Source organism: Panulirus ornatus, chromosome 25 (genome assembly GCF_036320965.1).
Source record: "Panulirus ornatus isolate Po-2019 chromosome 25, ASM3632096v1, whole genome shotgun sequence".
Classification (NCBI taxonomy): domain Eukaryota; kingdom Metazoa; phylum Arthropoda; class Malacostraca; order Decapoda; family Palinuridae; genus Panulirus; species Panulirus ornatus.
In genome coordinates this window covers 2,918,772-2,945,485 of record NC_092248.1, presented here as the reverse complement: position 1 = coordinate 2,945,485, position 26,714 = coordinate 2,918,772, and the positions used below count along the sequence as shown (strand labels likewise).

Below are 26,714 nucleotides of genomic sequence, written 5' to 3'. Positions count from 1 at the left end.
GAAGGTACGAGCTTTGCCGGACGCTGAAACATCGCTAGGAGTGACCCAGCCTTGGGACACCATCTTCGTGAGTGTCCCAGCCTTGGGACACCATCTTCGTGAGTGACTCAGCCTTAAGACACCATCTTCGTGAGTGACTCAGCCTTTGGGACACCATCTTCGTGAGTGACTCAGCCTTTGGGACACCATCTTCGTGAGTAACTCAGCCTTGGGGACACCTTCTTCGTGAGTGACTCATCCTTAGGGACACCATCTTCGTGAGTGACTCAGCCTTGGGGACACCCTCTTCGTGAGTGACTCAGCCTTGGGACACCCTCTTCGTGAGTGACTCAGCCGTGGGACACCATCTTCGTGAGGGACTCAGCCTTGGGACACCATCTTCGTGAGTAACACCCTTTGGGACACCATCTTCGTGAGTAACTCAGCCTTTGGGACACCATCTTCGTGAGTAACTCAGCCTGTGGGACACCATCTTCGTGAGTAACTCAGCCTTTGGGACACCATCTTCGTGAGTGACTCAGTCTTTGGGACACCATCTTCGTGAGTGACTCATCCTTGGGGACACCATCTTCGTGAGTAACTCATCCTTGGGGACACCATCTTCGTGAGTGACTCAGCCTCGGGACAACATCAACAAGACCGAACTGGTCTCTGGACATCACCCTGTCGTGAGCAACCAGTGTGAACACCTCCAACACTGATGACAGAGAGGGGTCCACAATTGCTGGCGGTGATGACTGGCAGAACAGAAGAGGGTCATGATGAACTCACAGTTTGAGCGCCGCTACACTCTGTGGCTAGACGAGTATACCGTTGCCCTTCAGACCATGATGTTCTGCCTGTGTGGTGGAGGAGGATGGAAGGCAGAACCTCACATGATTCAAATCATGAGACTTTACATGTCCAGGATTTCGTATCTAGGTTTCCCCTGTTGCAAGAGCCAGCTCGACGAAGCTGCCTTGATTAGCAACAGATCTTACGTCTGACGTAAGTTACTGCACCTCTGTGACGCAGTATCTGACCCAGTGTGACGCAGTAACGGTCCCCCCTCCCCCCTCACTGCAGCCACTGACCCCCTCTGACGCATGGAGTGTGCGTGTCCACTGACAGGTCTGGTTGCCCTTTCTAATGCTAGATAAACTCGACGTAATTTGGTGCGAGATGCAAGGACGTCTGATGTATATGTACGTATGTAAATATGTATGTATTTATGTGTGTGGGAACCCAAATATATATATATATATATATATATATATATATATATATATATATATATATATATATATATATATATATATATATATTGGAAAGGATCACAATTTTGCGCGTGATCAAGATATTCCTATGAGTCCACGGGGAAAATGAAACACGAAAAGTTCCCAAGTGTACTTTCGTGTAATAATCACATCATCTGGGGAGACACAAGAGAGAAATATAAGTCAGTTGATATACATCGAAGAGACGATATATATATATATATATATATATATATATATATATATATATATATATATATATATATATATATATATATATATATTCATACTATTCGCCATTTCCCGCACCAGCGAGGTAGCGTTAAGAACAGAGGACTGAGCCTTTGAGGGGAAATCCTCACTTGGCCCTTTTCTTCGTTCATTCTTTTGGAAAATCAAAAACGAGAGGGGAGGATTTCCAGCCCCCGCTCCCTCCCCTTTTAGTCGCCTTCTACGACACGCAGGGAATACGCAGGGATAATATATATATATATATATATATATATATATATATATATATATATATATGTATATATATATATATATATATATGGGAGCGGGGGGCTGGAAATCCTCCCCTCTCGTTTTTTAATTTTCCAAAAGAAGGAACAGAGAAGGGGGCCTAATGAGGATATTCCCTCAAAGGCTCAGTCCTCTGTTCTTAACGCTACCTCGCTAACGCGGGAAATGGCGAATAGTATGAAGAAGAAGATATATATATATATATATATATATATATATATATATATATATATATATATATATATATATATATGTGTGTGTGTGTGTGTGTGTGTGTGTGTTGAATCCACCTACTTGGTCAAACACCTCTGGTGATGTCACTTGAGCGAGGTTGTATCATCGTCAATGGACAAAAATGAGAAAAATATCGTCGAGAAACCTCATACTCTTTGTGCGTCTGTTATTATCCTGCTACTGATTACTGCGCAGCCTTGAATCTGCAGGATCCCAGTAATAGGGGTCTTGGGGTTATACAGTAAAAAAGAAAATGGTTCGAGTATTTTCTAAGATTTAATCCGATTTGATCTCTTTCCTTTGGGTATACTTTTAGAAATTCACGCAAAAGATTTTAATGTATTTAATACATTATGGAATCATAATCTATGTATGTGGTATTAGTTGTTTTACTGTGTATTTTGTGGAATAGAATCATTTGTAGGCTTGAGGTGTCATCACGGAGAAAGAGCCGTCGGGCAAATGTTTGGTCTCTTTCTTCAGGAAAGAAAAGTCGTCATGCTTTTATGCTTGGGCAGGGGAGGGAGGGTGTGGCATTTGTGAGTGGACAGGGGGAGTTGGTGTCTTCGACACTTGGAGAGTTGGATGGATGTGGCTTCTGTGCATAGGTTAGGGGGTTTGGTAGCTGCTGTGCATGGGCAGTGTAGCCAAAAGGTTTGGTTGATTCTTGAAGGGTTGATTTACAGGGGTAGCCGAGGTTTTTGTACAAGGAGACTGCTTGTTGTTTGTTTTATAGGGTTAGTGTAATTCAAGCATACACCAGGTAAGATAAAGGTCAGTTCAGATCAGGTACACGCAAGGTAAGGCAAGGGCAAATGTGAGTACCCTCACGACAGACAGTAGTCGCTCATGGCAGAACTTGAGTTCTCCCATAAACCAGAATCTTAGACGTAACTTCGAAAAGAGATAATTTGAATTTCTTCAGCAGGGGTGCAAACAGACCAGGCAACTGTGACTATGCGTGTGACACACATAGAAGGTCTGAGGGCTGAAGTTGTGTGTCACAGAGGTGTAACAGGGAAGGGGTTTCTAAGTGTACAGGTCACGTATATCAAGCAAAGGAGCTGTAGTTGTTCGTGTTACCCATATGTCATAGGCTAGAGGGGGCTGGAATTGTGTGTGTCGCGTAGATGTAACAGGCTGAGGAGCTATAACAGTATTTGTCACAGACCAAGTGGCTATAAATGTACACATGCCACACATATGGGCCATGGGGCTGTAATTGTCATGTTGGCTGCAAGTGAATAGGGTTGGATGGTTGGTGCTTCCCCGGGGGTTAGCGAAGTGATGCAAGACCCCGCCAGAACTTGTTGCACAAGTAATCAATGCAGAGGACAGACTGCCCACTGCTGCAGGGGTCACAGAGTATGTACCAAGATTCTCTCTCTCTCTCTCTCTCTCTCTCTCTCTCTCTCTCTCTCTCTCTCTCTCTCTCTCTCTCTCTCTCTCTCTCTGTTGTTTATGATAAGAAGGAATGTACGTAACAGGAATTAAGAAGTATTTAATAAAAGAAGTGATGAACATTGAAAGAAGGAAAACTGCTGTGAATCGTACAGGTGTGTCTGTTGGAAAACTAAAAGATACATAAGTATATGTATGTAAATAGAAGAGAAGGAAAGAGAATGTTACTGGATTACGTGTTAATTGACAGGCGCGCGAAAGAGAGACTTTTGGATGTTAATGTGCTGAGAGGTGCTGGAGGGATGTCTGATCATTATTTTGTGGAGCCGAAAGTGAAGATTTGTAGAGGTTTTCAGAAAAGAAGAGAGAATGTTGGGGTGAAGAGAGTGGTGAGAGTAAGTGAGCTTGGGAAGGAGACTTGTCTGAGGAAGTACCAGGAGAGACTGAGTACAGAATGGAAAAACGTGAGAAGAAAGGAGGTAAGGGGAGTGGGGGAGGAATGGGATGTATTTAGGGAAGCAGTGATGGCTTGCACAAAAGATGCTTGTGGCATGAGAAGCGTGGGAGGTGGGCAGATTAGAAAGGGTAGTGAATGGTGGGATGAAGAAGTAAGATTATTAGTGAAAGAGAAGAGAGAGGCATTTGGATGATTTTTGCAGGGAAATAATGCAGATGACTGGGAGAGGTATAAAAGAAAGAGGCAGGAGGTCAAGAGAAAGGTGCAAGAGGTGAAAAAGAGGGCAAATGAGAGTTGAGGTGAGAGAGTATCATTAAATTTTAGGGAGAATAAAAAGATGTTTTGGAAGGAGGTAAATAAAGCGCGTAAGACATGAGAAGAAATGGGAACATCAGTGAAGGGGGTTAATGGGGAGGTGATAACAAGTAGAGGTGATGTGAGAAGGAGATGGAGTGAGTATTTTGAAGGTTTGTTGAATGTGTTTGTTGATAGAGTGGAAGATGCAGGGTATTTTGGTCGAGGTGGTGTGCAAAGTGAGAGGGTTAGGGAGAATGATTTGGTAAACAGAAAAGAGGTAGTAAAAGCTTTGCAGAAGATGAAAGCTGGCAAGCCAGCAGGTTTGGATGGTGTTACAGTGGAATTTATTAAAAAGGGGGTGACTGTATTGTCGACTGGTTGGTAAGATTATTTAATGTATGTATGACTCATGGTGAGGTGCCTGAGGATTGGCAGAATGCTTGCATGGTGCCATTGTACAAAGGCAAAGGGGATAAAAGTGAGTGCTCAAATTACAGAGGTATAAGATTGTTGAGTATTCGTGGTAAATTATATGGGAGGGTATTGATTGAGAGGGTGAAGGCATGTACCGAGCATCAGATTGGGGAAGAGCACTGTGGTTTTGGAAGTGGTAGAGGATGTATGGATCAGGTGTTTGCTTTGAAGAATGTATGTGAGAAATACTTAGGAAAGCAAATGGATTTGTATGTAGCATTTATGGATCTGGAGAATGCATATGGTAGAGTTGATAGAGATGCTCTGTGGAAGGTATTAAGAACGTATGGTGTGGGAGGCAAGTTGTTAGAAGCAGTGAAAAGTTTTTATCGAGGATGTAAGGCATGTGTACGTGTAGGAAGAGAGGAAAGTGATTGGTTCTCAGTGAATGTAGGTTTGCGGCAGGGGTGTGTCATGTCTCCATGGTTGTTTAATTTGTTTATGGATTGGTTTGTTAGGGAGGTGAATGCAAGAGTTTTGGAAAGATGGGCAAGTATGCAGTCTGTTGTGGATGAGAGAGCTTGGGAAGTGAGTCAGTTGTTGTTCGCTGATGATATAGCGCTGGTGGCTGATTCATGTGAGAAACTACAGAAGCTGGTGACTGAGTTTGGTAAAGTGTGTGAAAGAAGAAAGTTAAGAGTAAATGTGAATAAGAGCAAGGTTATTAGGTACAGTAGGGTTGAGGGTCAAGTCAGTTGGGAGGTAAGTTTGAATGGAGAAAAACTGGAGGAAGTAAAGTGTTTTAGATATCTGGGAGTGGATCTGGCAGCGGATGGAACCATGGAAGCGGAAGTGAATCATAGGGTGGGGGAGGGGGCGAAAATCCTGGGAGCCTTGAAGAATGTGTGTAAGTCGAGAACATTATCTCGGAAAGCAAAAATGGGTATGTTTGAAGGAATAGTGGTTCCAACAATGTTGTATGGTTGCGAGGCGTGGGCTATGGATAGAGTTGTGTGCAGGAGGGTGGATGTGCTGGAAATGAGATGTTTGAGGACAATGTGTGGTGTGAGGTGGTTTGATCGAGTAAGTAATGTAAGGGTAAGAGAGATGTGTGGAAATAAAAAGAGCGTGGTTGAGAGAGCAGAAGAGGGTGTTTTGAAATGGTTTGGGCACATGGAGAGAATGAGTGAGGAAAGATTGACCAAGAGGATATATGTGTCGGAGGTGGAGGGAACGAGGAGAAGTGGGAGACCAAATTGGAGGTGGAAAGATGGAGTGAAAAAGATTTTGTGTGATCGGGGCCTGAACATGCAGGAGGGTGAAAGGAGGGCAGGGAATAGAGTGAATTGGATCGATGTGGTGTACCGGGGTTGACGTGCTGTCAGTGGATTGAATCAGGGCATGTGAAGCGTCTGGGGTAAACCATGGAAAGCTGTGTAGGTATGTGTATTTGCGTGTGTGGACGTATGTATATACATGTGCATATATATGGGATAGGGGAGAAAGAATACTTCCCACGTATTTCCTAAGTGTCGTAAAAGATGACTAAAAGTGGAGGGAGCGGGTAGCTGGAAATCCTCCCCAACAGTTTTTACTTTTCCTAAAGAAGGGACAGAGAAGGTGGCCAAGTGAGGATTTCCCCTCTTTGAGTCAGTCCTCTGTTCTTAACGCTACCTTGCTTATTACTGGGGGGGAAATGTGGTTGCCAGTCTGAGCAGCTGATAGTTGCTGAAGTCCCATTTATAAAGAAATACTCTGCAGGGTTGTTTGTGATACTACATATAGCTGCATTAAGCAGTCAGAATGCTCTGAAATAAAGCAAGTGATAGTTAAATTGTCACTGTAGCCATTTGATAAAATGATGGTCAGTTCTTGAGTGATCAGTCAAGCAGGGTTTTTTCTCTACTGTAGTACAGTAATGATAAATTGATATACATAAGGAACAGAATGTAGCATATGTCAGAAATTCCATTTTAGTCTCTTAGTGAGTTGCAAAAGTCTTTGATTAATCATTAGAATTTCAGTGCTGACACACCTATGTTGAGGAGTGTAGCAATTCTTGCAAGTACTCCAACAGTGCTGCATCCTGCTTCCACCTGATATCCTCTTTTGCTCTGGGGCTTCCTGGTGGTATTGTTGCTGTGACAAAGGAGAAGCAGAATTCTGGTAACTCGTGGTGCTTCTGTAAGGAAAGGAACATTGCCATAACCCAGCTGTGCTGCTTTAGGGAAGTAGTGGTATGTTGCTCCCATTGTTTTTGCTATAGAGGGCAAGATCATTTTGTTGTGTGATGGTACAGTAGTCGAAGCCTTCTGTGATGGTGTAGCAGAAGATAGATAGTGTTCAAGTTTGGTGCTGCTGCAGAAGAAATAGTGCTACTCAGTGGCAGGTATTATTAGCAACAAGGTAATTACTGCTTACCCTATATAATTAAAACCTAAGAATATGTTCTTGTGAAATAGTTATTTTTCTCAAACAAAAATTGATAAGTTGCTTTTATATCTAGCTATTAGAAAATAATCTACTTTGTTAGAATTCAAGTTGATTTAGTGCTTTATTTGCAATCCAAACTTGCAACTCATAGGCATTTGTAACTTGAAAAAGTGTCACCAGACAGAACATGAAGTGTTGAAGAACCCTCCCCTGTCGTGTTATCAGTTGCTTTACTGATCTTAGGTCAACCAGACCCAGCTTTTGATGGAGGAGTGACATTAGAAGAAAGTTTATAAAAAAAAAGTCTAGATGATGGACTCTTCCCTAACGGTACATCTTGAAATTTAATTCATCACACTTTATTACTTCCAAGCAAAAATATGGGCCTTTGCTTCCTGGGACAGCTTCTTTGGACTGGTAGAGGAATTATATCACTCAGAACAGAAATAGCAAAGATATGAAACACAAGGAGTATGAGTTCAGTTTGCATCTGCCACTCTCATTACCATAGGATAATTGAGGAGGCAGATCATGTCATCTCACTTCTAAGACTGTACCATACAATATCCCCACCATAAGTAAGTAATAGGGTTTTTTGAGATTATGTAATTGAGGTGGAATGAAATGACCAACATGGCATTTAAGATATCAATAACAAGTACTACATTCGAGGTAATCCAAAATGCACAAACTTATGTAAATGCCTGCACACTCATAGTGGGTTACTGGCCTCATAACACTTATTGCCCCACAGCCAGCTATTTAGTTGGTGTAATAGACTTCATACTTATCTGTAATGTGACAGCCCTCATACTTGAGATGACTGAACAGCTCTTGTTCACGAGGTAATCTTGCTGCCCCACATATATCTTACCATACTTTAAATGACTTATAAATGCCCTCACTTGATATCTAACTTTTGCAACAGTATAATTGTCTAAGAACTCCTACTCATATAATGAAGTAATATCCTTCATACTTAGAGCAATGTGATAGTTTTCCTACATCTGTGACGATCTGATATTTTTAGCACTTAGAGTTGCTTGACAGTCTGATTTAGGTTATTCATACTTAAAATGGTTACACTGTTTTAAAGTTGGAAGAGAATTGCAAAATCCTTATTAGAAGACATCCTACAATAGCACAATAATTACCAGTTACTTGATCAGAGTACTGGATGCTTTTGCTTTGTCCCTTAAGGTTAATAAGGTTCAGTAGATTCACCACTATCCTGTATGTAAGTGACTTTGTATATACTTTATATTTCAAGAGTCCCCATACTTAAGTTGGTGTATTATCTTTAGTGCTTAAGATTGTGTAATGCCCCCTCTTTAAAGTGCTACTCTATACCAAGGTTAGATAGCTTTCCTTGAGATATGCTGAAAGCTCCTTTTAAGTTAATTTGTAAGTAGTCCTCTCCCTGTTTTATTATGGCATATTACTTGCAAATACTAATGTCAAAATTATCTCATTTTCCAGGTGCTTTCCTTATCCCCTACCTGATCATGATGGTGTTGGAGGGAGCTCCACTCTTTCTCTTGGAATTAGGCATCGGCCAGAGATTACGACAGGGCTCCTTAGGCGTGTGGAATCTCATCTCTCCCTGGTGGGGAGGGCTTGGTGTGGCCTCCACTATTGTGTCCTATCTCGTGGGACTGTATTATAATGTCATCATCGCTTGGTGCTTCTATTATCTATTTAATTCATTTAAGGTTAGTAAGCCACATTATTTTTTTATCTTGGTTTCTTAGGACTGTGAATTAAAATGAATATTAGTGCTTGATATTAAGATGTAAATGGTACCTCATTTTGGATACCTGGATATTTACTTAAATCCTTGCATATGAGGTATATTTTTACATGGTGATACAGATTGATGAAAATGTTAATAACCTTAAGTAATTTTCAGTCACCTCTGCCATTTTCAACGTGTCCAAATGAAACACTACCAGAACTCAACGTGACGTTTCCTGTAGAGGAGTGTGAGCTGTCCAGTGAAACAGCATATTTCTGGTACAGACAGACAATTGATGCTTCCTCTTCCATTAATGACACTGGTGGCGTTAAGTGGTGGATGGCCCTTTGCTTAATCCTGTCATGGTTGTTGGTGTGGCTGTGCATCATGAAGGGCATCCAGTCATCTGGGAAGGTGAGGCTCCTGATTTGTAATAGAAAAGTTGATATTATGTGGATTACTATCACCAAAAATGATAACATCACTTTAGAAGAATACAAGATACTAGAATTTCCCAGATTCAGTCTCTTAGACTGATCTTAGTGTAAGGTTATACCTCCATCAGTTAATGTATGCTGTATTAGGATATATTAGATTAATTTAAAGACAGCATAAGACAAGTTATGTTCAGTTTTGTACTTTTGCTAAATTGTCTGTTCCTTATACCACCTCACTGAGGTAAGAAATGGCAAACAGATATGAAAGAATGAAATGAACGTTTGCCTGTAAATATATTATTTGCTAGGGATAGGGGAGAAAGAATACTTCCCACGCATTCCTCACCTGTTGTAGAAAGCAACTAAATGGGATGGGAGCAGGGGCTAGAAACACTCCCCTCCTTGTATTTTAACTCTGTAAAAGGGGAAACAGAAGTAGTCACGCTGGGCGTGCTCATCTTCCTCGAAGGCTCAGATTGGGTTGTCTAAATGTGTGTGGATGTAACCAAGATGAGAAAAAAGGAGAGGTAGGTAATATGTTTGAGGAAAGGAACCTGGATGTTTTGGCTTTGAGTGAAAGGAAGCTCAAGGGTAAAGAGGAAGAGTGGTTTGGGAATGTTTTGGGAGTAAAGTCAGGAGTTGGTGAGAGGACAAGAGCAAGGGAAGGAGTAGCACTGCTCCTGAAACAGGAGTGGTGGGAGTTTGTGATAGAGTGTAAGAAAGTAAATTCTAGATTGATATGGGTAAAACTGAAAGTGGAAGGAGAGAGATGGGTTATTATTGGTGCCCATGCACCTGGGCATGAGAAGAAAGATCATGAGAAGCAAGTGTTTTGGGAGCAGCTGAGTGAGTGTGTTAGCAGTTTTGATGCATGAGACTGGGTTATAGTGATGGGTGATTTGAATGCAGAGGTGAGTAATGTGGCAGTTGAGGGAATAATTGGTTTACATGGGGTGTTCAGTGATGTAAATGGAAATGGTTAAGAGCTTGGAGATTTGTGTGCTGAAAAAGGACTGGTGATTGGGAATACCTGGTTTAAAAAGAGAGATATACATAAGTATACTTATGTAAGTAGGAGAGATGGCCAGAGAGCATTATTGGATTACATGTTAATTGATAGGCATGCAAAAGAGACTTTTGGATGTTAATGTGCTGAGAGGTGCAACTGGAGGGATGTCTGATCATTATCTTGTGGGGGCGAAGGTGAAGATTTGTAGAGGTTTTCAGAAAAGAAGAGAGAATGTTGTGGTGAAAGAGTGGTGAGAGTAAGTGAGCTTGGGAAGGAGACTTGTGTGAGGAAGTACCAGGAGAGACTGAGTGCAGAATGGAAAAAGGTGAGAGCAAAGGACGTAAAGGGAGAGGGGGAGGAATGGGATGTATTTAAGGAAGCAGTGATGGCTTGCACAAAAGGTGCTTGTGGCATGAGAAGCTTGGGAGGTGGGCAGATTAGAAAGGATAGTGAGTGGCAGAATGAAGAAGTAAGATTATTAGCAAAAGAGAAGAGAGAGGCATTTGGATGGGTTTTGCAAGGAAATTGTTCAAATGACTGGGAGATGTATGAAAGAAAGAGGCAGTAGGTCAAGAGAAAGGTGCAAGAGGTGAAAAAGAAGGCAAATGAGAGTTGGGATGAGAGATCGTCATTAAATTTTAAGGAAAATAAAAAGATGTTGTGGAAGAAGCTAAATAAAGTGCGTAAGACAAGAGATCAAATGGGAACATCGGTGAAGGGGGCTAATGGGGAGGTAATAACAAGTAGTGATAATGTTAGGAGGTAGAGTGAGTATTTTGAAGGTTTATTGAATTTGTTAGATGATAGATAGGCAGATATAGGTTGTTTTGGTCGAGGTGGTGTGCGAAGTGAGAGGGTCAGGGTGAATAATTTGGTAAACAGAGAAGAGGTAGTGAAAGCTTTGCAGAAGATGAAAGCTGGTAAGGCAGCGGGTTTGGATGGTACTGCAGTGAAATTTATTAAAAAGGGGGTGGCTGTGTTGTAGAATGGTTGGTAAGGATATTTAATGTATGTATGACTCATGATGAGGTGCATGAGGATTGGCAGAATACATGCATAATGCCATTGTACAAAGGCAAAGGGGATAAAAGTGAGTGCTCAAATTACAAAGGTATAAGTTTGTTGAGTATTCCTGGTAAATTATATGGAAGGGTATTGATTGAGAGGGTCAGAGCATCAGATTGGAGAAGAGCAGTGTGGTTTCAGAAGTGGTAGAGGATGTGTGGATCAATTGTTTGCTTTGAAAAATGTATGTGAGAAATACTTAGAAAAGCAAATGGATTTGTATGTAGCATTTATGGATCTGGAGAAGGCATATGATAGGGTTGATAGAGATGCTCTGTGAAAGGTATTAAGAATATATGGTATGGGAGGAAAGTTTCTTGAAGCAGTGAAAAGTTTTTATCGAGGATGTAAGGCATGTGTACAAGTAGTAAAAGTGGAAAGTGATCGGTTCTCAGTGTATGTTGGTTTGTGGCAGGGGTGCGTGATGGTTGTTTTATTTGTTTATGGATGGGGTTGTTAGGGAGGTGAATGCAAGAGTTTTGGAGAGAGGGGCAAATGTGCAGTCTGTTGTGGATGAGAGGGCTTGGGAAGGAAGTCAGTTGTTGTTTGCTGATGATACAGTGCTGGTGGCTGATTCGGGTGAGAAACTACAGAAGCTGGTGACTGAGTTTGGTAAAGTGTGGGAAAGAAGAAAGCTGAGAGTAAATGTGAGTAAGAGCAAGGGTATTAGGTACGGTAGGATTGAGGGACAAGTCAATTCGGAGGTAAGTTTGAATGGAGAATAACTGGAGGAAGTGAAGTGTTTTAGATATCTGGAAGTGGGTTTTGCAGCAGATGGAACCATGGAAATGGAAGTGAGTCACAGGGTGGGGGAGGGGGCGAAAGTAAGCAAAGATGGGTATGTTTGAAGGAATAGTGGTTCCAACAATGTTATATGGTTGCGAAGCATAGGCTATAGATAGAGTTGTGTGGAGGAGGGTGGATGTGTTGGAAATGAGATGTTTGAGGACAGTATATGGTGTGAGGTGGTTTGATCGAGTAAATAATGGAAGGGTAAGAGAGATGTGTGGTAATGAAAAGAGTGTGGTTGAGAGAGCAGAAGAGGGTGTTTTGAAATGGTTTGGTCACTTGGAGAGAATGAGTGAGGAAAGATTGACAAAGAGGATATACGTGTCAGAGGTGGAGGGACCGAGGAGAAGTGGGAGACCAAATTGGAGGTGGAAAGATGGGGTGAAAAAGATTTTGAGCGATCGGGGCCTGAACATTCAGGAGGGTGAAAGGCGTGCAAGGAATAGAGTGAATTGGAACGATGTGGTATACCGGGGTTGATGCACTGTCAGTGGATTGAACCAGGGCATGTGAAGTGTCTGGGGTAAACCATGGAAAGTTTTGTGGGGCCTGGATGTGGAAAGGGAGGTGTGGTTTCGGTGCATTATACATGAAAACTAGAGACTGAGTGTGAACGAATGTGGCCTTTGATGTCTTTTCCTAGCGCTACCTCGCGCGCATGCAGGGGGAAGGGATTGTCATTGCATGTGTTCCGGGGTGGTGACGGGAATAAATAAGGGCAGACAGTATGAATTATGTACATGTGTACTTATGTATATGTCTGTGTATGTATATATATGTATACTTTGAAATGTATAGCTATGTATATGTGCATGTGTGGACGTATATGTATATATATGTGTATATGGGTGGGTTGGGCCAGTCTTTCATCTGCTTCCCTGCGCTACCTCGCTAACCCGGGAGACAGTGACAAAGTATAGTAAATAGATAAATAAACTGAATTTATTTCAAAATTGCAGTGCACTGCTCTACATGCATTGCTTGCATGTATCTGTCACAGTTGAACTTATTAATCTTCCTCTTATAAGCCAATATAACTCTAATGAAAATAGGAGGATCTTTTTATTCGAACTTATTAATCTTCCTCTCATAAGCCAATTTAACTCTAATGAAAATAGGAGGATCTTTTTATTCTCTCATTGGTTAGTAAATGTACCATAAATGTGCTTCAAGCTGATAATACCTAAGGCTCATAAATCTGAACAGGATTTTAAACAATAACAGCCTTGTAGGGTTATCATTATGGAATAAAAGGTAATGGAAAAATAGTCATCTGTCATGGGATACCAACAGTTACAATGACAGCTAAAGCACCACCTCTATTCAGATTTTACTTTTTCCCCCACAGTGAGGGAGACCCCTCAGGATAGAAGTTTCATTTACCGATGCCTAAATCCTGATGTCATGTACAGTGCTTTGTCTTCTTATGGCTTATAAGTATAATGTACTACTCTCAATTTATATTATCCTTAGGGATAGGGGAGAAAGAGTACAGCACATGTATTCCCTGTGTGTTGTAGAAAGCAACTAAAAGGGGTGGGAGCAAGGTGCTGGAAACCCTTCCCTCATGTGTTACTTTTCCAAAAGAAGGAACAGAGAACGGGACCAGGTGTGGATTTTTCCCTCTAAGGCTCAGTCATGTGTTCTTAACTCAACCTGACTAAAGCAGGCAATAGCAAATATTTATAAAAAAAGAATATAGAAAGATAGGTAGTATGTTTGAGGACAGAAACCTGGATAGTTTGGCTCTAAGTGAAACAAAGCTCAAGGGTAATGGGGAAGAATAGTTTGGAGGTGTCTTAGGATTAAAGTCAGGTTGGTGAAAGGAAGAGAGCTAAGGAAGTGTAGTGCTTCTGAAGCAGGAGTTGTGGGAGTGTGTGATAGAGCATAAGGAAGTAAATTCTAGATTGATGTGGGTAAAACTGAAAGTGTATGGGGAGAGATGTGTGATTATTGGTGCTTGTGCACCTGGCCAAGAGCCAAAAGATCTTGAGAGGCAAGTGCTTTAGGAGCAGCCAAGTGAGTGTGTCAACAGTTCTGATGTGCATGACTGGGTGTTAGTGATGGGTGATTTAAAGATGAAGATAAATGCTGTGGCAGTTGAGTGTATGATTAGGGCACATGGGTTGTTTAGTGTTATAAATGGAGATGGTGAAGAGCTTGTGGAGTCATGTGCTGAAAAAACTGAAAAAAGACTGGTGATTGGGGATACCTTGTTAAAAAAGGATCATATACAAGTATACATATGAGAGTAGAAGAGACGGTTGATGGGCATTATTAGATTACATATTAATTGATAGGCATTTAAAAGAGAGACTTTTGTATGTAAATGTGCTGAAAGGGGCAGCTGGTGGGATCTTCTTACTCTTGTGGAGGTGAAGGTGAAGATTTGTAGGGGTTTTTGAAAAAGAGGAAATAATATCAGGGAAAAGAGAGTAGTGAGAGTGAGTGTGCTTGGAAAGGAGACATGTGAAGAAATACCAGGTGAGATTGAGTGTAGAATGGCAAAAGTGAGAGTAATTGAAGCAAGGGGAGTGGGTGAGGAATGGGAGGTATTTAGGGAAGCAGTGATGGCATGTGGCATTAGAAAGGGAAGCGAGTGGTGGGACGAAGAGGTAAAGTTGCTAGGGAAAGAGAGAAGACGTGTTTGGATGGTACTAACAGGGAAGGAATGCAAATGATTTGAATATGTATAAGAGAAAGTGCTAGGAGGTCAAGAGGAAGGTACCGGGTTTGAAAAGAGAGCAAATGAAAGTTGGGGTGAGAGAATATCATTAAACTTTAGGTAGTATAAAAAGATGTTTTGGAGGAGGTAGATAATGTGTGTAAGACAACAAATGGGAACATCTGTGAAGGGGCAAAAGGGGAAGTGATAGCAGGTGGTAAGAAGTGGGGAGGAGATGGAGTGAGGTTTTGAAGAATTGTTAAATGTGTTTCATGATAGAGTGGCATATGTAGGGTGTTTTGGTCAGGATGATATGCAAAGTAGGAGTCATAGAGAGTGGTTTGGTGAAAAGAGAAGAGGCTGTGAAAGTCTTGCATAAGATGAAATTCAGCAAGGTAGTTGGCATGGATGGTATTGCAGTTCAATGTACTAAGAAAGGGATGATTGTATTGTTGATTGATTAGTATGGATATTTATTGTATGTACAGATCATGATGAGGTGCTTGAAGCTTGGCAGAATTCATGTAAAGTGCCATTGTATAAAGGCAAGGGGAATAAAGTTGTGTTCAAACTACAGGGATATAAGTTTGTTTAATATACCTGGTAAGTTGTATGGGAGGGTATTGATTGAGTAGATAAAGGCATGTACAGAGCAATAGATTGGGGAGGAGCAGTGTGATTTCAGATGTGGTAGAGGATGTATGGATCAAATGTTTGCTGTAAAGGATCTATGTGTGCAATACATAGAAAAACAGATGGATTTGTAGGTAGCATTTATAGGTCTGGAGAAGGCATATGATAGGGTGGCTAGAGATGCTTTGTGGAAGGTCTTAAGAATATATGGTGTGGAAGGTAAGCTGCTAGAAGCAGTGAGGAATTTTTATCAATATCAGTGTAAGGCATGTGTATGAGTAGGAAGAAAGGAGAATGAATGGTTTCTAGTAAAGGATGGTTTACAACAGGAGTGTGTGATGTCACCATGGTTATTCAGTTTGTTTATGGATGAGGTGGTGAGTGAAGTAAATGCAAGAGCCATGGAATGAGGGGTGAGTGTGCACTCTGTTGAGGATGAGAGAGCCTGAGAAGTAAGTCAGTTTTTGTTTGCTGATGACACAGCACTGGTGGCTGATTTGAGTGAGAAACTGCAGAAGTTGGTGGCTGAGATTGGCAGAGTGTGTGACAAGAGAAAGCTGAGAGTAAATGCGAATAGAAGCAAGGTTATTAGGTAGTTTCAGCAGGGTTGAGCATCAAGTTAGTTGGGATGTAAGTTTGAATGGAGAAAATGTGGGAGTGGACTTGGCAGTGAATGGAACTATGAGAGCAGAAGTGAGTCATGGGGCAAAGGTTCTGGGAGTGCTGAAAAATGCATGGAAAGAGAATATGTTATCTGAGAGGGCAAAAATGGTAATGTTTGAAGGGTTGTGGTCCCAACAATGTTTTGTGGTTATGAGGCATGGGCTATAGATAGGGTTGTGTGGAGGAGGGTGGTCGTGTTGGAAATGAAATGTTTGATGATAATATGTGGTGTCAGGTGGTTTGATCAAGTAGGTAATGAAAGGGTAAACTGCCCAACTCCCACCTACCTCATGCCACGTGCATCTTCTGCACATGCCATCACTGCTTCCCTAAATATATAAAACACAAATGGGCTAAAGTGAACAACTATAATTATAATCTTATATTATGATTTTTTAATGCAGATATAAAACAGGTGGGTTATGATGGATGGGAGTTAAACTAAAACAATGCAGTCTGTTTAAGATGTCCTGATAAAATTTGGATTCACAGAATCTGAATTACTGCTATTAGAAATTATTGAGATACTGTTATAGTACTTTGAAAATTTAGATTAATTTTTTTAAGCATCGCTATTGATTCCTTTACAGGTAGTCTACTTCACTGCCCTCTTCCCCTACTGCATCCTCATCATATTCTTTGGTCGTGCTGTTACACTAAAGGGAGCTGGAGAAGGGCTAAAGCACATGTTCACACCAGATGTAAGTTCCTTATGATTTTTTGTGATATTTACATTCACACTGTTAAATTTTCTAAATACAGTTATTGTGTAAACTCATGATAACATTATTGGACTTTACCAATGTGTGGTTATGCTATGAGTGAAAAGTCACCTCTGGTGAGGTTGTATCATCACTGGATGAGCACAGACTTTTCAAAGAACTTTTCTCTCCAAAGGGATCCATACTTCCATGTTGTTGATTGTAGTGCAACCTCAAAGCTGTAGGAGCCCTATAAAGATAGTCCTAGGGTTGTGTAATTAAAAGAAGATTACACCTGATTTTCAGAAGCATTTGAATATTTGTAGACAGACTCTAAAGATTAAGAAATATTGTAAATATGTAACTTAATTGATAACATTAAAATTTCCCCTTACTTCCCTGATATCCATTAAATGTATATGGTATGTTATATCATTGGGCTGAATAAGGGCAATGAAGCAAAGTGAATCCTGGAATAGTCTGTGGGGCCTTGCTGTGGATGGTAGTTTTGTTGTATTATGCAGGACAGATAAAGAATGGATGTATGCAGCTCAGGTTATTGTTCATCTGTTCCTAATGCTACCTCATTAATGATGGAGAAATGATGCTACCTTGCTTGGACAGGAGAAGCATTTGTTTGTGAAAAAAGTTTTTATGCTATAACCCCAGAAACTCCTTCTCAGTGATCCAAAGGCTTCTCTAGCTCCAAAGCTTTTCTCTCAGTATTAGGGATAGAATGGACTTCCTTGAAGTGAAAAGTTCTTTGACAAGGCCATAATCTGTTCGTCAACTCCTGATGATATAGCCTCACCAAAGATGACTTTTCACTCTGATGTAACCTTGAGCAGGTGGAGTCCAGTATCACAAATATGATATATATATATATATATATATATATATATATATATATATATATATATATATATATATATATATATATATATATTTTTTTTTTTTCTTTTTTTTCCAAAAGAAGGAACAGAGGGGGCCAGGTGAGGATATTCCAAAAAAGGCCCAGTCCTCTGTTCTTAACGCTACCTCGCTAACGCGGGAAATGGCAAATAGTTTGAAAAAAAAAAAATATATATATATATATATATATATATATATATATATATATATATATATATATTTATTGGGAGGTAAGTTTGAATGGAGAAAAACTGGAGGAAGTAAAGTGTTTTAGATATCTGGGAGTGGATCTGGCAGCGGATGGAACCATGGAAGCGGAAGTGAATCATAGGGTGGGGGAGGGGGCGAAAATCCTGGGAGCCTTGAAGAATGTGTGGAAGTCGAGAACATTATCTCGGAAAGCAAAAATGGGTATGTTTGAAGGAATAGTGGTTCCAACAATGTTGTATGGTTGCGAGGCGTGGGCTATGGATAGAGTTGTGCGCAGAAGGATGGATGTGCTGGAAATGAGATGTTTGAGGACAATGTTGTGAGGTGGTTTGATCGAGTAAGTAACGTAAGGGTGAGAGAGATGTGTGGAAATAAAAAGAGCGTGGTTGAGAGAGCAGAAGAGGGTGTTTTGAAATGGTTTGGGCACATGGAGAGAATGAGTGAGGAAAGATTGACCAAGAGGATATATGTGTCGGAGGTGGAGGGAACGAGGAGAAGTGGGAGACCAAATTGGAGGTGGAAAGATGGAGTGAAAAAGATTTTGTGTGATCGGGGCCTGAACATGCAGGAGGGTGAAAGGAGGGCAGGGAATAGAGTGAATTGGATCGATGTGGTATACCGGGGTTGACGTGCTGTCAGTGGATTGAATCAGGGCATGTGAAGCGTCTGGGGTAAACCATGGAAAGCTGTGTAGGTATGTATATTTGCGTGTGTGGACGTATGTATATACATGTGTATGGGGGTCTGTTGGGCCATTTCTTTCGTCTGTTTCCTTGCGCTACCTTGCAAACGCGGGAGACAGCGACAAAGCAAAAAAAAAATATATATATATATATATATATATATATATATATATATATATATATATATATATATATATATATATATATATATATTTTTTTTTTTTTTTTTTTTTGTCGCTGTCTCCCGCGTTTGCGTTTATATATATATATTTGGAGCGGGAGGCTGGAAATCCTCCCCTCTTTTTTTTTTTTTTCAATTTTCCAAAAGAAGGAACAGTGAAGGGGGCCAGGTGAGGATATTCCCTCAGAGGCCCAGTCCTCTGTTCTTAACGCTACCTCGCTAACGCGGGAAATGGTGAATAGTATGAAAAAAAAAAAAATATATATATATATATATATATATGTTAATGTGCTGAGAGGTGCAACTGGAGGGATGTCTGATTGTTATCTTGTAGAGGCGAAGGTGAAGATTTGTAGAGGTTTTCAGAAAAGAAGAGAGAATGTTAGGGTGAAAAGAGTGGTGAGAGTAAGTGAGCTTGGGAAGGAAACTTGAGTGAGGAAGTACCAGGAGAGTACAGAATGGAAAAAGGTGAGAACAAAGGACGTAAGGGGAGTGGGAGAAGATGGGATGTATTAAGGGAAGCAGTGATGACTTGTGCAAAAGATGCTTGTAGCATGAGAAGCATGGGAGGTGGGCAGATTAGAAAGGGTAGTGAGTGGTGGGATGAAGAAGTAAGATTATTAGTGAAAGAGAAGAGAGAGGTTTTTAGATAATTTTTGCAGGGAAATAATGCAAACGACTGGGAGATGTATAAAAGAAAGAGGCAGGAGGTTAAGAGAAAGGTGCAAGAGACAAAAAAGAGGGCAAATGAGAGTTGGGGTGAGAGGTTATCATTAAATTTTAAGGAGAATAAAAAGATGTTTTGGAAGGAGGTAAATAAAGTGCGTAAGACAATGGAACAAATGGGAACATCAGTGAAAGGGGCTAATGGGTAGGTGATAACAAGTAGTGGTGATGTGAGAAGGAGATGAAGTGAGTATTTTGAAGGCTTGTTGAATGCATTTGATGATAGAGTGGAAGATATAGGGTGTTTTGGTCGAGGTGGTGTGCAAAGTGAGAGGGTGAGGGAGAATGATTTGGTAAACAGAGAAGAGGTAGTAAAAGCTTTGCAGAAGATGAAAGGCGGCAAGGCGGTGGGTTTGGATGGCATTGCAGTGGAATTTATTAAAAAAGTGGATGACTATTGTTGATTGGTTGGTAAGGTTATTCAATGAATGTATGACTCATGGTGAGGTGCCTGAGGACTGGCGGAATGCTTGCATAGTGCCATTGTACAAAGGCAAAGGGGATAAGGGTGAGTGCTCAAATTACAGAGGTATAAGTTTTTTGAGTATTCGTGGGAAATTATATGGGAGGGTATTGATTGAGAGGGTGAAGGCATGTACATAGAATCAGATTGGAGAGGGGCAGTGTGGTTTCAGAAGTGGTAGAGGATGTGTGGATCAGGTGTTTGCTTTGAAAAATATTTATTTATTTTTATATTATTTTGCTTTGTCGCTGTCTCCCGCGTTAGCGAGGTAGCGCAAGGAAATAGACGAAAGAATGGCCCAACCCACCCATATACACATGTATATACATGCACGTCCACACACGCAAATATACATACCTATATGTCTCAATGTACACATATATATACACACACAGACATATACATATATACACTTGTACATAGTTCATACTGTCTGCCTTTATTTATTCCCATCGTCACCTCGCCACACATGGAATAACAACCCCCTCCCCCCTCATGTGTGCGAGGTAGCACTAGGAAAAGACGACAAAGGCCACATTCGTTCACACTCAGTCTCTAGCTGTCATGTAATAATGCACCGAAACCACAGCTCCCTTTCCACATCCAGGCCCCACAGAACTCTCCATACCCGAGACGCTTCACATGCCCTGGTTCAATCTATTGACAGCACATCGACCCCGGTATACCACATCGTTCCAATTCACTCTATTCCTTGCACGCCTTTCACCCTCCTGCATGTTCAGGCCCCGATCACTCAAAATCTTTTTCACTCCATCTTTCCACCTCCAATTTGGTCTCCCACTTCTCCTCGTTCCCTCCACCTCTGACACATATATCTTCTTGGTCAATCTTTCCTCACTCATTCTCTCCATGTGACCAAACCATTTCAAAACACCCTCTTCTGCTCTCTCAACCACACTCTTTTTATTTCCACACATCTCTCTTACCCTTACTTTACTTACTCGATCAAACCACCTCACACCACATATTGTCCTCAAACATCTCATTTCCAGCACATACACCCTCCTGCGCACAACTCTATCCATAGCCCACGCCTCGCAGCCATACAACATTGTTGGAACCACTATTCCTTCAAACATACCCATTTTTGCTTTCCGAGATAATGTTCTCGACTTCCAAACATTCTTCAAGGCTCCCAGGATTTTCGCCCCCTCCCCCACCCTATGATTCACTTCCACTTCCATGGTTCCATCCGCTGCCAGATCCACTCCCAGATATCTAAAACACTTCACTTCCTTCAGTTTTTCTCCATTCAAACTTACCTCCCAATTGACTTGACCCTCAACCCTACTGTAACTAATAATCTTGCTCTTATTCACATTTACTCTTAACTTTCTTCTTTCACACACTTTACCAAACTCAGTCACCAGCTTCTGCAGTTTCTCATGAATCAGCCACCAGCACTGTATCATCAGCGAACAACAACTGACTCACTTCCCAAGCTCTCTCATCCACAACAGACTGCATAGTTGCCCCTCTTTTCAAAACCCTTGCATTCACCTCCCTAACAACCCCATCCATAAACAATTCAAGCAACCATGGAGACATCACACACCCCTGCCGCAAACCTACATTCACTGAGAACCAATCACTTTCCTCTCTTCCTACATGTACACATGCCTTACATCCTCGATAAAAACTTTTCACTGCTTCTAACAACTTGCCTCCCACACCATATATTCTTAATACCTTCCTCAGAGCAATTCTATCAGTTCTATCATATGCCTTCTTCAGATCCATAAATGCTACATACAAATCCATTTGCGTTTCTAAGTAATTCTCACATACATTCTTCAAAGCAAACACCTGATCCACACATCCTCTACCACTTCTGAAACCACAGTGCTCTTCCCCAATCTGATGCTCGGTACATGCCTTCTCCCTCTCAATCAATACCCTCCCATATAATTTACCATATATTTACCATATATTTACATATATTTACAAGTATTTACATATATTTAAAAAATGTATGTGAGAAATACTTAGAAAAGCAAATGGATTTGTGCTCAGCATTTATGGATCTGGAGAAGGCATATGATAGAGTTGATAGAGATGCTCTGTGGAAGGTATTAAGAATGTATGGTTTGGGAGGTAAGTTGTTAGAAGCAGTGAAAAGTTTTTATCGAGGATGTAAGGCATGTGTATGTGTAGGAAGAGAGGAAAGTGATTGGTTCTCAGTGAATGTTGGTTTGCAGCAGGGGTGAATGATATCTCTATGGTTGTTTAATTTGTTTAGGGATGTGGTTGTTAGGGAAGGGAATGCAAGAGTTTTGGAAAGAGGGGCAAGTATGCAGCCTGTTGTTGATGAGAGAGCTTGGGAAGTGAGTCAGTTGTTCGCTGATGATACAGCGCTGGTGGCTGATTCATGTGAGAAACTGCAGAAGCTGGTGACTGAGTTTGGTAAAGTGTGTGAAAGAAGAAAGTTAAGAGTAAATGTGAATAAGAACAAGGTTATTAGGTACGGTAGGGTTGAGAGTCAAGTCAATTGGGAGGTAAGATTGAATGGAGAAAAACTGGGGGATGTGAAGTGTTTTAGATATCAGGGAGTGGATTTGGCAGCGGATGGAACTATGGAAGCGCAAGTGAATCATAGGATGGGGGAGGGGGCGAAAGTTCTGGGAGCATTGAAAAATGTGTGGAAGTCGAGAACGTAATCTTGGAAAGCAAAAATGAGTATGGTGGTTCCAACAGTGTTATATGTTTGCGAGGCATGGGCTATAGATAGAGTTGTGCGGAGGAGGGTGGATGTGCTGGAAATGAGATGTTTGAGGACAATATGTGGTGTGAGGTGGTTTGATCGAGTAAGTAATGAAAGGGTACGAGAGATGTGTGGTAATAAAAAGAGTGTGGTTGAGAGAGCAGAAGAGGGTGTTTTGAAATGGTTTGGTCACATGGCAAAAATGAGTGAGGAAAGATTGACAAAGAGGATATATGTGTCAGAGGTGGAGGGAACGAGGAGAAGTGGGAGACCAAATTGGAGGTGGAAAGATGGAGTGAAAAAGATTTTGAGTGATCAGGGCCTGAACATACAGGAGGGTGAAAGGCATGCAAGGAATAGAGAGAATTGTGTGGTATACTGAGGTCAACATGCTGTCAGTGGATTGAACTAGGGCATGTAAAGCATCTGGGGTAAACCATTGAAAGTTCTTTGGGGCCTGGATGTGGAAAGGGAGCTGTGGTTTTGGTGCATTATACATGACAGCTAGAGACTGAGTGTGAACGAATGTGGCCTTTGTTGTCTTTTCCTAGCCATACTTCGCACACGTGCGGGGGGAGGGGGTTGTCATTTCATGTGTGGTGGGGTAGCAATGGGAATGAATAAGGGCAGACAGTATGAAATATGTACATGTATATATACGTATAAGTCTGTGTGTGTATATATATTTATACGTTGAGGTGTATAGGTATGTATATGTGCATGTATGGACGTATATGTATATACATGTGTATGTGGGTGGGTTGGGCCATTCTTTTGTCTGTTACCTTGCACTACCTTGCTAACACGGGAGACAGCGACAAAGTATGATAAATAAATAAATAGATATATAGGGAGAATGATTTGGTAAACAGAGAAGAGGTAGTAAAAGCTTTGCAGTATATGAAAGCCAGCAAGGCAGCAGGTTTGGATGGTATTGCAGTGGAATTTATTAAAAAAGTGGGTGATTGTATTGTTGACTGGTTGGTAAGATTAATTAATGTATGTATGACTCATGGTGAGGTGCCTGAGGATTGGCAGAATGCTTGCATAGTGCCATTGTACAAAGGTAAAGAGGACAAAAGTGAGTGCTCAAATTACAGAGGTATAAGTTTGTTGAGTATCCCTGGGAAATTATATGGGAGGGTATTGACTGAGAGGGTGAAGGCATGTACATAGCATCAGATTGGAGAAGAGCAGTGTGGTTTTAGAAGTGGTAGAGGATGTGTAGATCAGGTGTTTGCTCTGAAGAATGTATGTGAGAAATACTTAGAAAAGCAAATGGATTTGTATGTAGCATTTATGGATCTGGAGAAGGCATATAACAGAGTTGATAAAGATGTTCTGTGGAAGATATTAAGAATATATGGTGTGGGAGGCAAGTTGTTAGAAGCAATGAAAAGTTTTTATCGAGGATGTAAGGCATGTGTACAGGTAGGAAGAGACGAAAGTGATTGGTTCTCAGTGAATGTTGGTTTGTGGTAAGGGTGTGTGATGTTTCCATGGTTGTTTGATTTGTTTATGGATGGGGTTGTTAGGGAGGTGAATGCAAGAGTTTTGGAAAGAGAGAGCTTGGGAAGTGAGTCAGTTGTTGTTTGCTGATGATACAGTGCTGGTGGCTGATTTGGGTGAGAAACTGCAGAAGCTGGTGACTGAGTTTGGTAAGGTGTATGAAAGAAGAAAGCTGAAAGTAAATGTGAATAAGAGCAAGGTTATAAGGTACAGTAGGGTTGAGAGACAAGTCAATTGGGATGTAAGTTTGAATGGAGAAAAACTGGAGGAAGTGAAGTGTTTTAGATATCTGGGAGTGGATTTGGCAGCGGATGGAACCATGGAAGCAGAAGTGAATCATAGGGTGGGGGAGGGGGCGAAAGTTCTGGGAGCGTTGAAAAATGTGTGGAAGTCGAGAACGTTATCTTGGAAAGCAAAAATGGGTATGTTTGAAGGAATAGTGGTTCCAACAATGTTGTACAGTTGCAAGGCATGGGCTATAGATAGAGTTGTGCAGAGGAGGTGGATGTGCTGGAAATGAGATGTTTGAGGACAATATGGAGTGTGAGGTGTTTGATCGAGTAAGTAATGAAAGGGTAAGAAAGATGGGTGGTAATAAAAAGAGTGTGGTTGAGAGAGCAGAAGAGGGTGTTTTGAAATGGTTTGGTCACATGGAGAGAATGAGTGAGGAAAGATTGACAAAGAGGATACATGTGTCAGAGGTGGAGGGAACAAGGAGAAATGGGAGACCAAATTGGAGATGGAAAGATGGAGTGATAAAGACTTTGAGTGATCGAGACCTGAACATGCAGAAGTGTGAAAGGCATGCAAGGAATAGAGTGAATTGGAACAATGTGGTATACTGGGGTCAATGTGCTGTCAATGGATTGAACCAGGACAGTGAAGTGTCTGGGGTAAACCATGGAAAGTTTTGTGGGGCCTGTATGTGGAAAGGGAGCTGTGGTTTCGATGCATGAAGAGAGGAATGTGTTTTGGGAATAGCTAAGTGATTGTGTCAGCAGTTTTGATGCAAGAGATTGGGCATTAGTAATCTGTGATTTAAATGCAAAAGTTAGTAATGTGGCATTTGAGGGTATAACTGGGGCTTGGGGATTTTAATAAGGTGAATAGAAATAGTGAAGAGTTTGTGGAGTTGGGTATTGAAAAAGGACTGGTGATTTGGAATACCTTGTTTAATAAGAGGAACTTACATTAGTATCTGTGGGCAAGTATGAAAGATAGTAAGTGGCATTATTGGATTACATAGTGATTGATAGGCATGCAAACAAGAGACCCTTGGGTGTGAATGTGCTGAGAGGGGCAATTAGTGCAATGTCTGATCATTACCCAGTGGAGGCAAGGATGAAGATTTGTAGAAGTTTTTAGAAAATTATATGATTGAAAAGAGGTTGGTGAAAGTAAGTGTACTTGGAAAAAAGAGGCTTGAATGAAGAAATACCAGGGGAGGTTGATTATAGAATGGCAAAAGGTAAGAGTGAACACAGCTAAGGGAGTGGGAGAGGAATTCGGGAGGGATTTAAGGGATCAATGCTGGCATGTACAAAAGTATGTTCTGCCAGAGAGTTCTCAAATAAGGTGCATGTTTGCATCCAATCTACCCCTTATAAACTGGAATATCAATAATGATAAAAGTATCTGTTTGTAGAATGCGAGAAAGACATACTGATATATTGTATGTTAGATGCACCTGCATACTTGGATTTTCATCATAGCACAGATAAACTTTTATTTACTTTACTGTTCTTTGCCTAACACAGTTCTCTTTCTGCACAGCTAAGTAAACTGCAGAACCCAAATGTATGGATGGATGCAGCCTGTCAAGTTTTCTATTCTCTTGGACTTGCCTTTGGCTCGCTCATTGCTTTTGCATCTTATAATCCCATGAAGAACAACTGCAAACGTGATGCTATCTTCATGTGCTGCATCACTGTTTTCACAGCCACTTTTGCTACCGTTGATATCTTTGCTGTCCTTGGGTTCAAAGCTGTGGCCAACTACGAGAAATGTATTGAACAGTAAGTTATTTTCTTAAACCTTCCTTGTATTCTCAGGGATCTTTTTCATAATCAAGAAGGACCAATATTTCAGCTTGTAGCTTTCAGTTGATATGCCATAACCTCTTTTGATGGTTTCATTAGTCTTTAATCATGAGTGGGGGTTTTGGATATGCTATTCCACTCACAACTAAATGTATTGTTTTCTGTTGAAAGAAATTCCAATGAATAGAGATTAGTGTGTAAAACATTTTCATGCTATGAAATAAGATATACAAACATTATAAATTCTGCAGTAATGTTGCAATTAATGCCTCTCTGGTACAGTAAAGTGAAAATCCAAACAATTTCATATGGTCAAAGAAAAACTGAATTAGCATTGAGGAGTAGATTACTATAATGCTATATGGGCAGGATTTACCCTTCAAGATTTGAGGCTTTTTTAGTGCATAATTTTCATTGCTGAATCTGAAATGTTTTTTAAAGTATATGCTATGATATGTGTATTGGCTGGAGAAAACCATAGAAAAGTCTGTGGGGCCTGGTTGTGGATATGGAGCAGCAGTTTTGGTACATTTCACATTATAGCTTGAGAATGGATGT

At 41.0% G+C, this 26,714-nt stretch overlaps 1 protein-coding gene across 6 annotated transcripts in view; it reads left to right on the top strand.

Annotated features, from left to right (window-relative positions):
- Positions 1-26,714, top strand: part of LOC139757171 (sodium-dependent neutral amino acid transporter B(0)AT3) — a 242,905-nt gene that overhangs the window by 142,290 nt on the left and 73,901 nt on the right. For all 6 annotated transcript variants that reach the window (XM_071677294.1, XM_071677296.1, XM_071677293.1 and 3 more), the window contains 4 exons: positions 8,494-8,726; positions 8,924-9,163; positions 16,601-16,711; positions 25,891-26,132. In XM_071677294.1, coding sequence (XP_071533395.1) covers positions 8,494-8,726; positions 8,924-9,163; positions 16,601-16,711; positions 25,891-26,132 — 826 coding nt within the window. The remainder of the gene's footprint in view (positions 1-8,493; positions 8,727-8,923; positions 9,164-16,600; positions 16,712-25,890; positions 26,133-26,714) is intronic.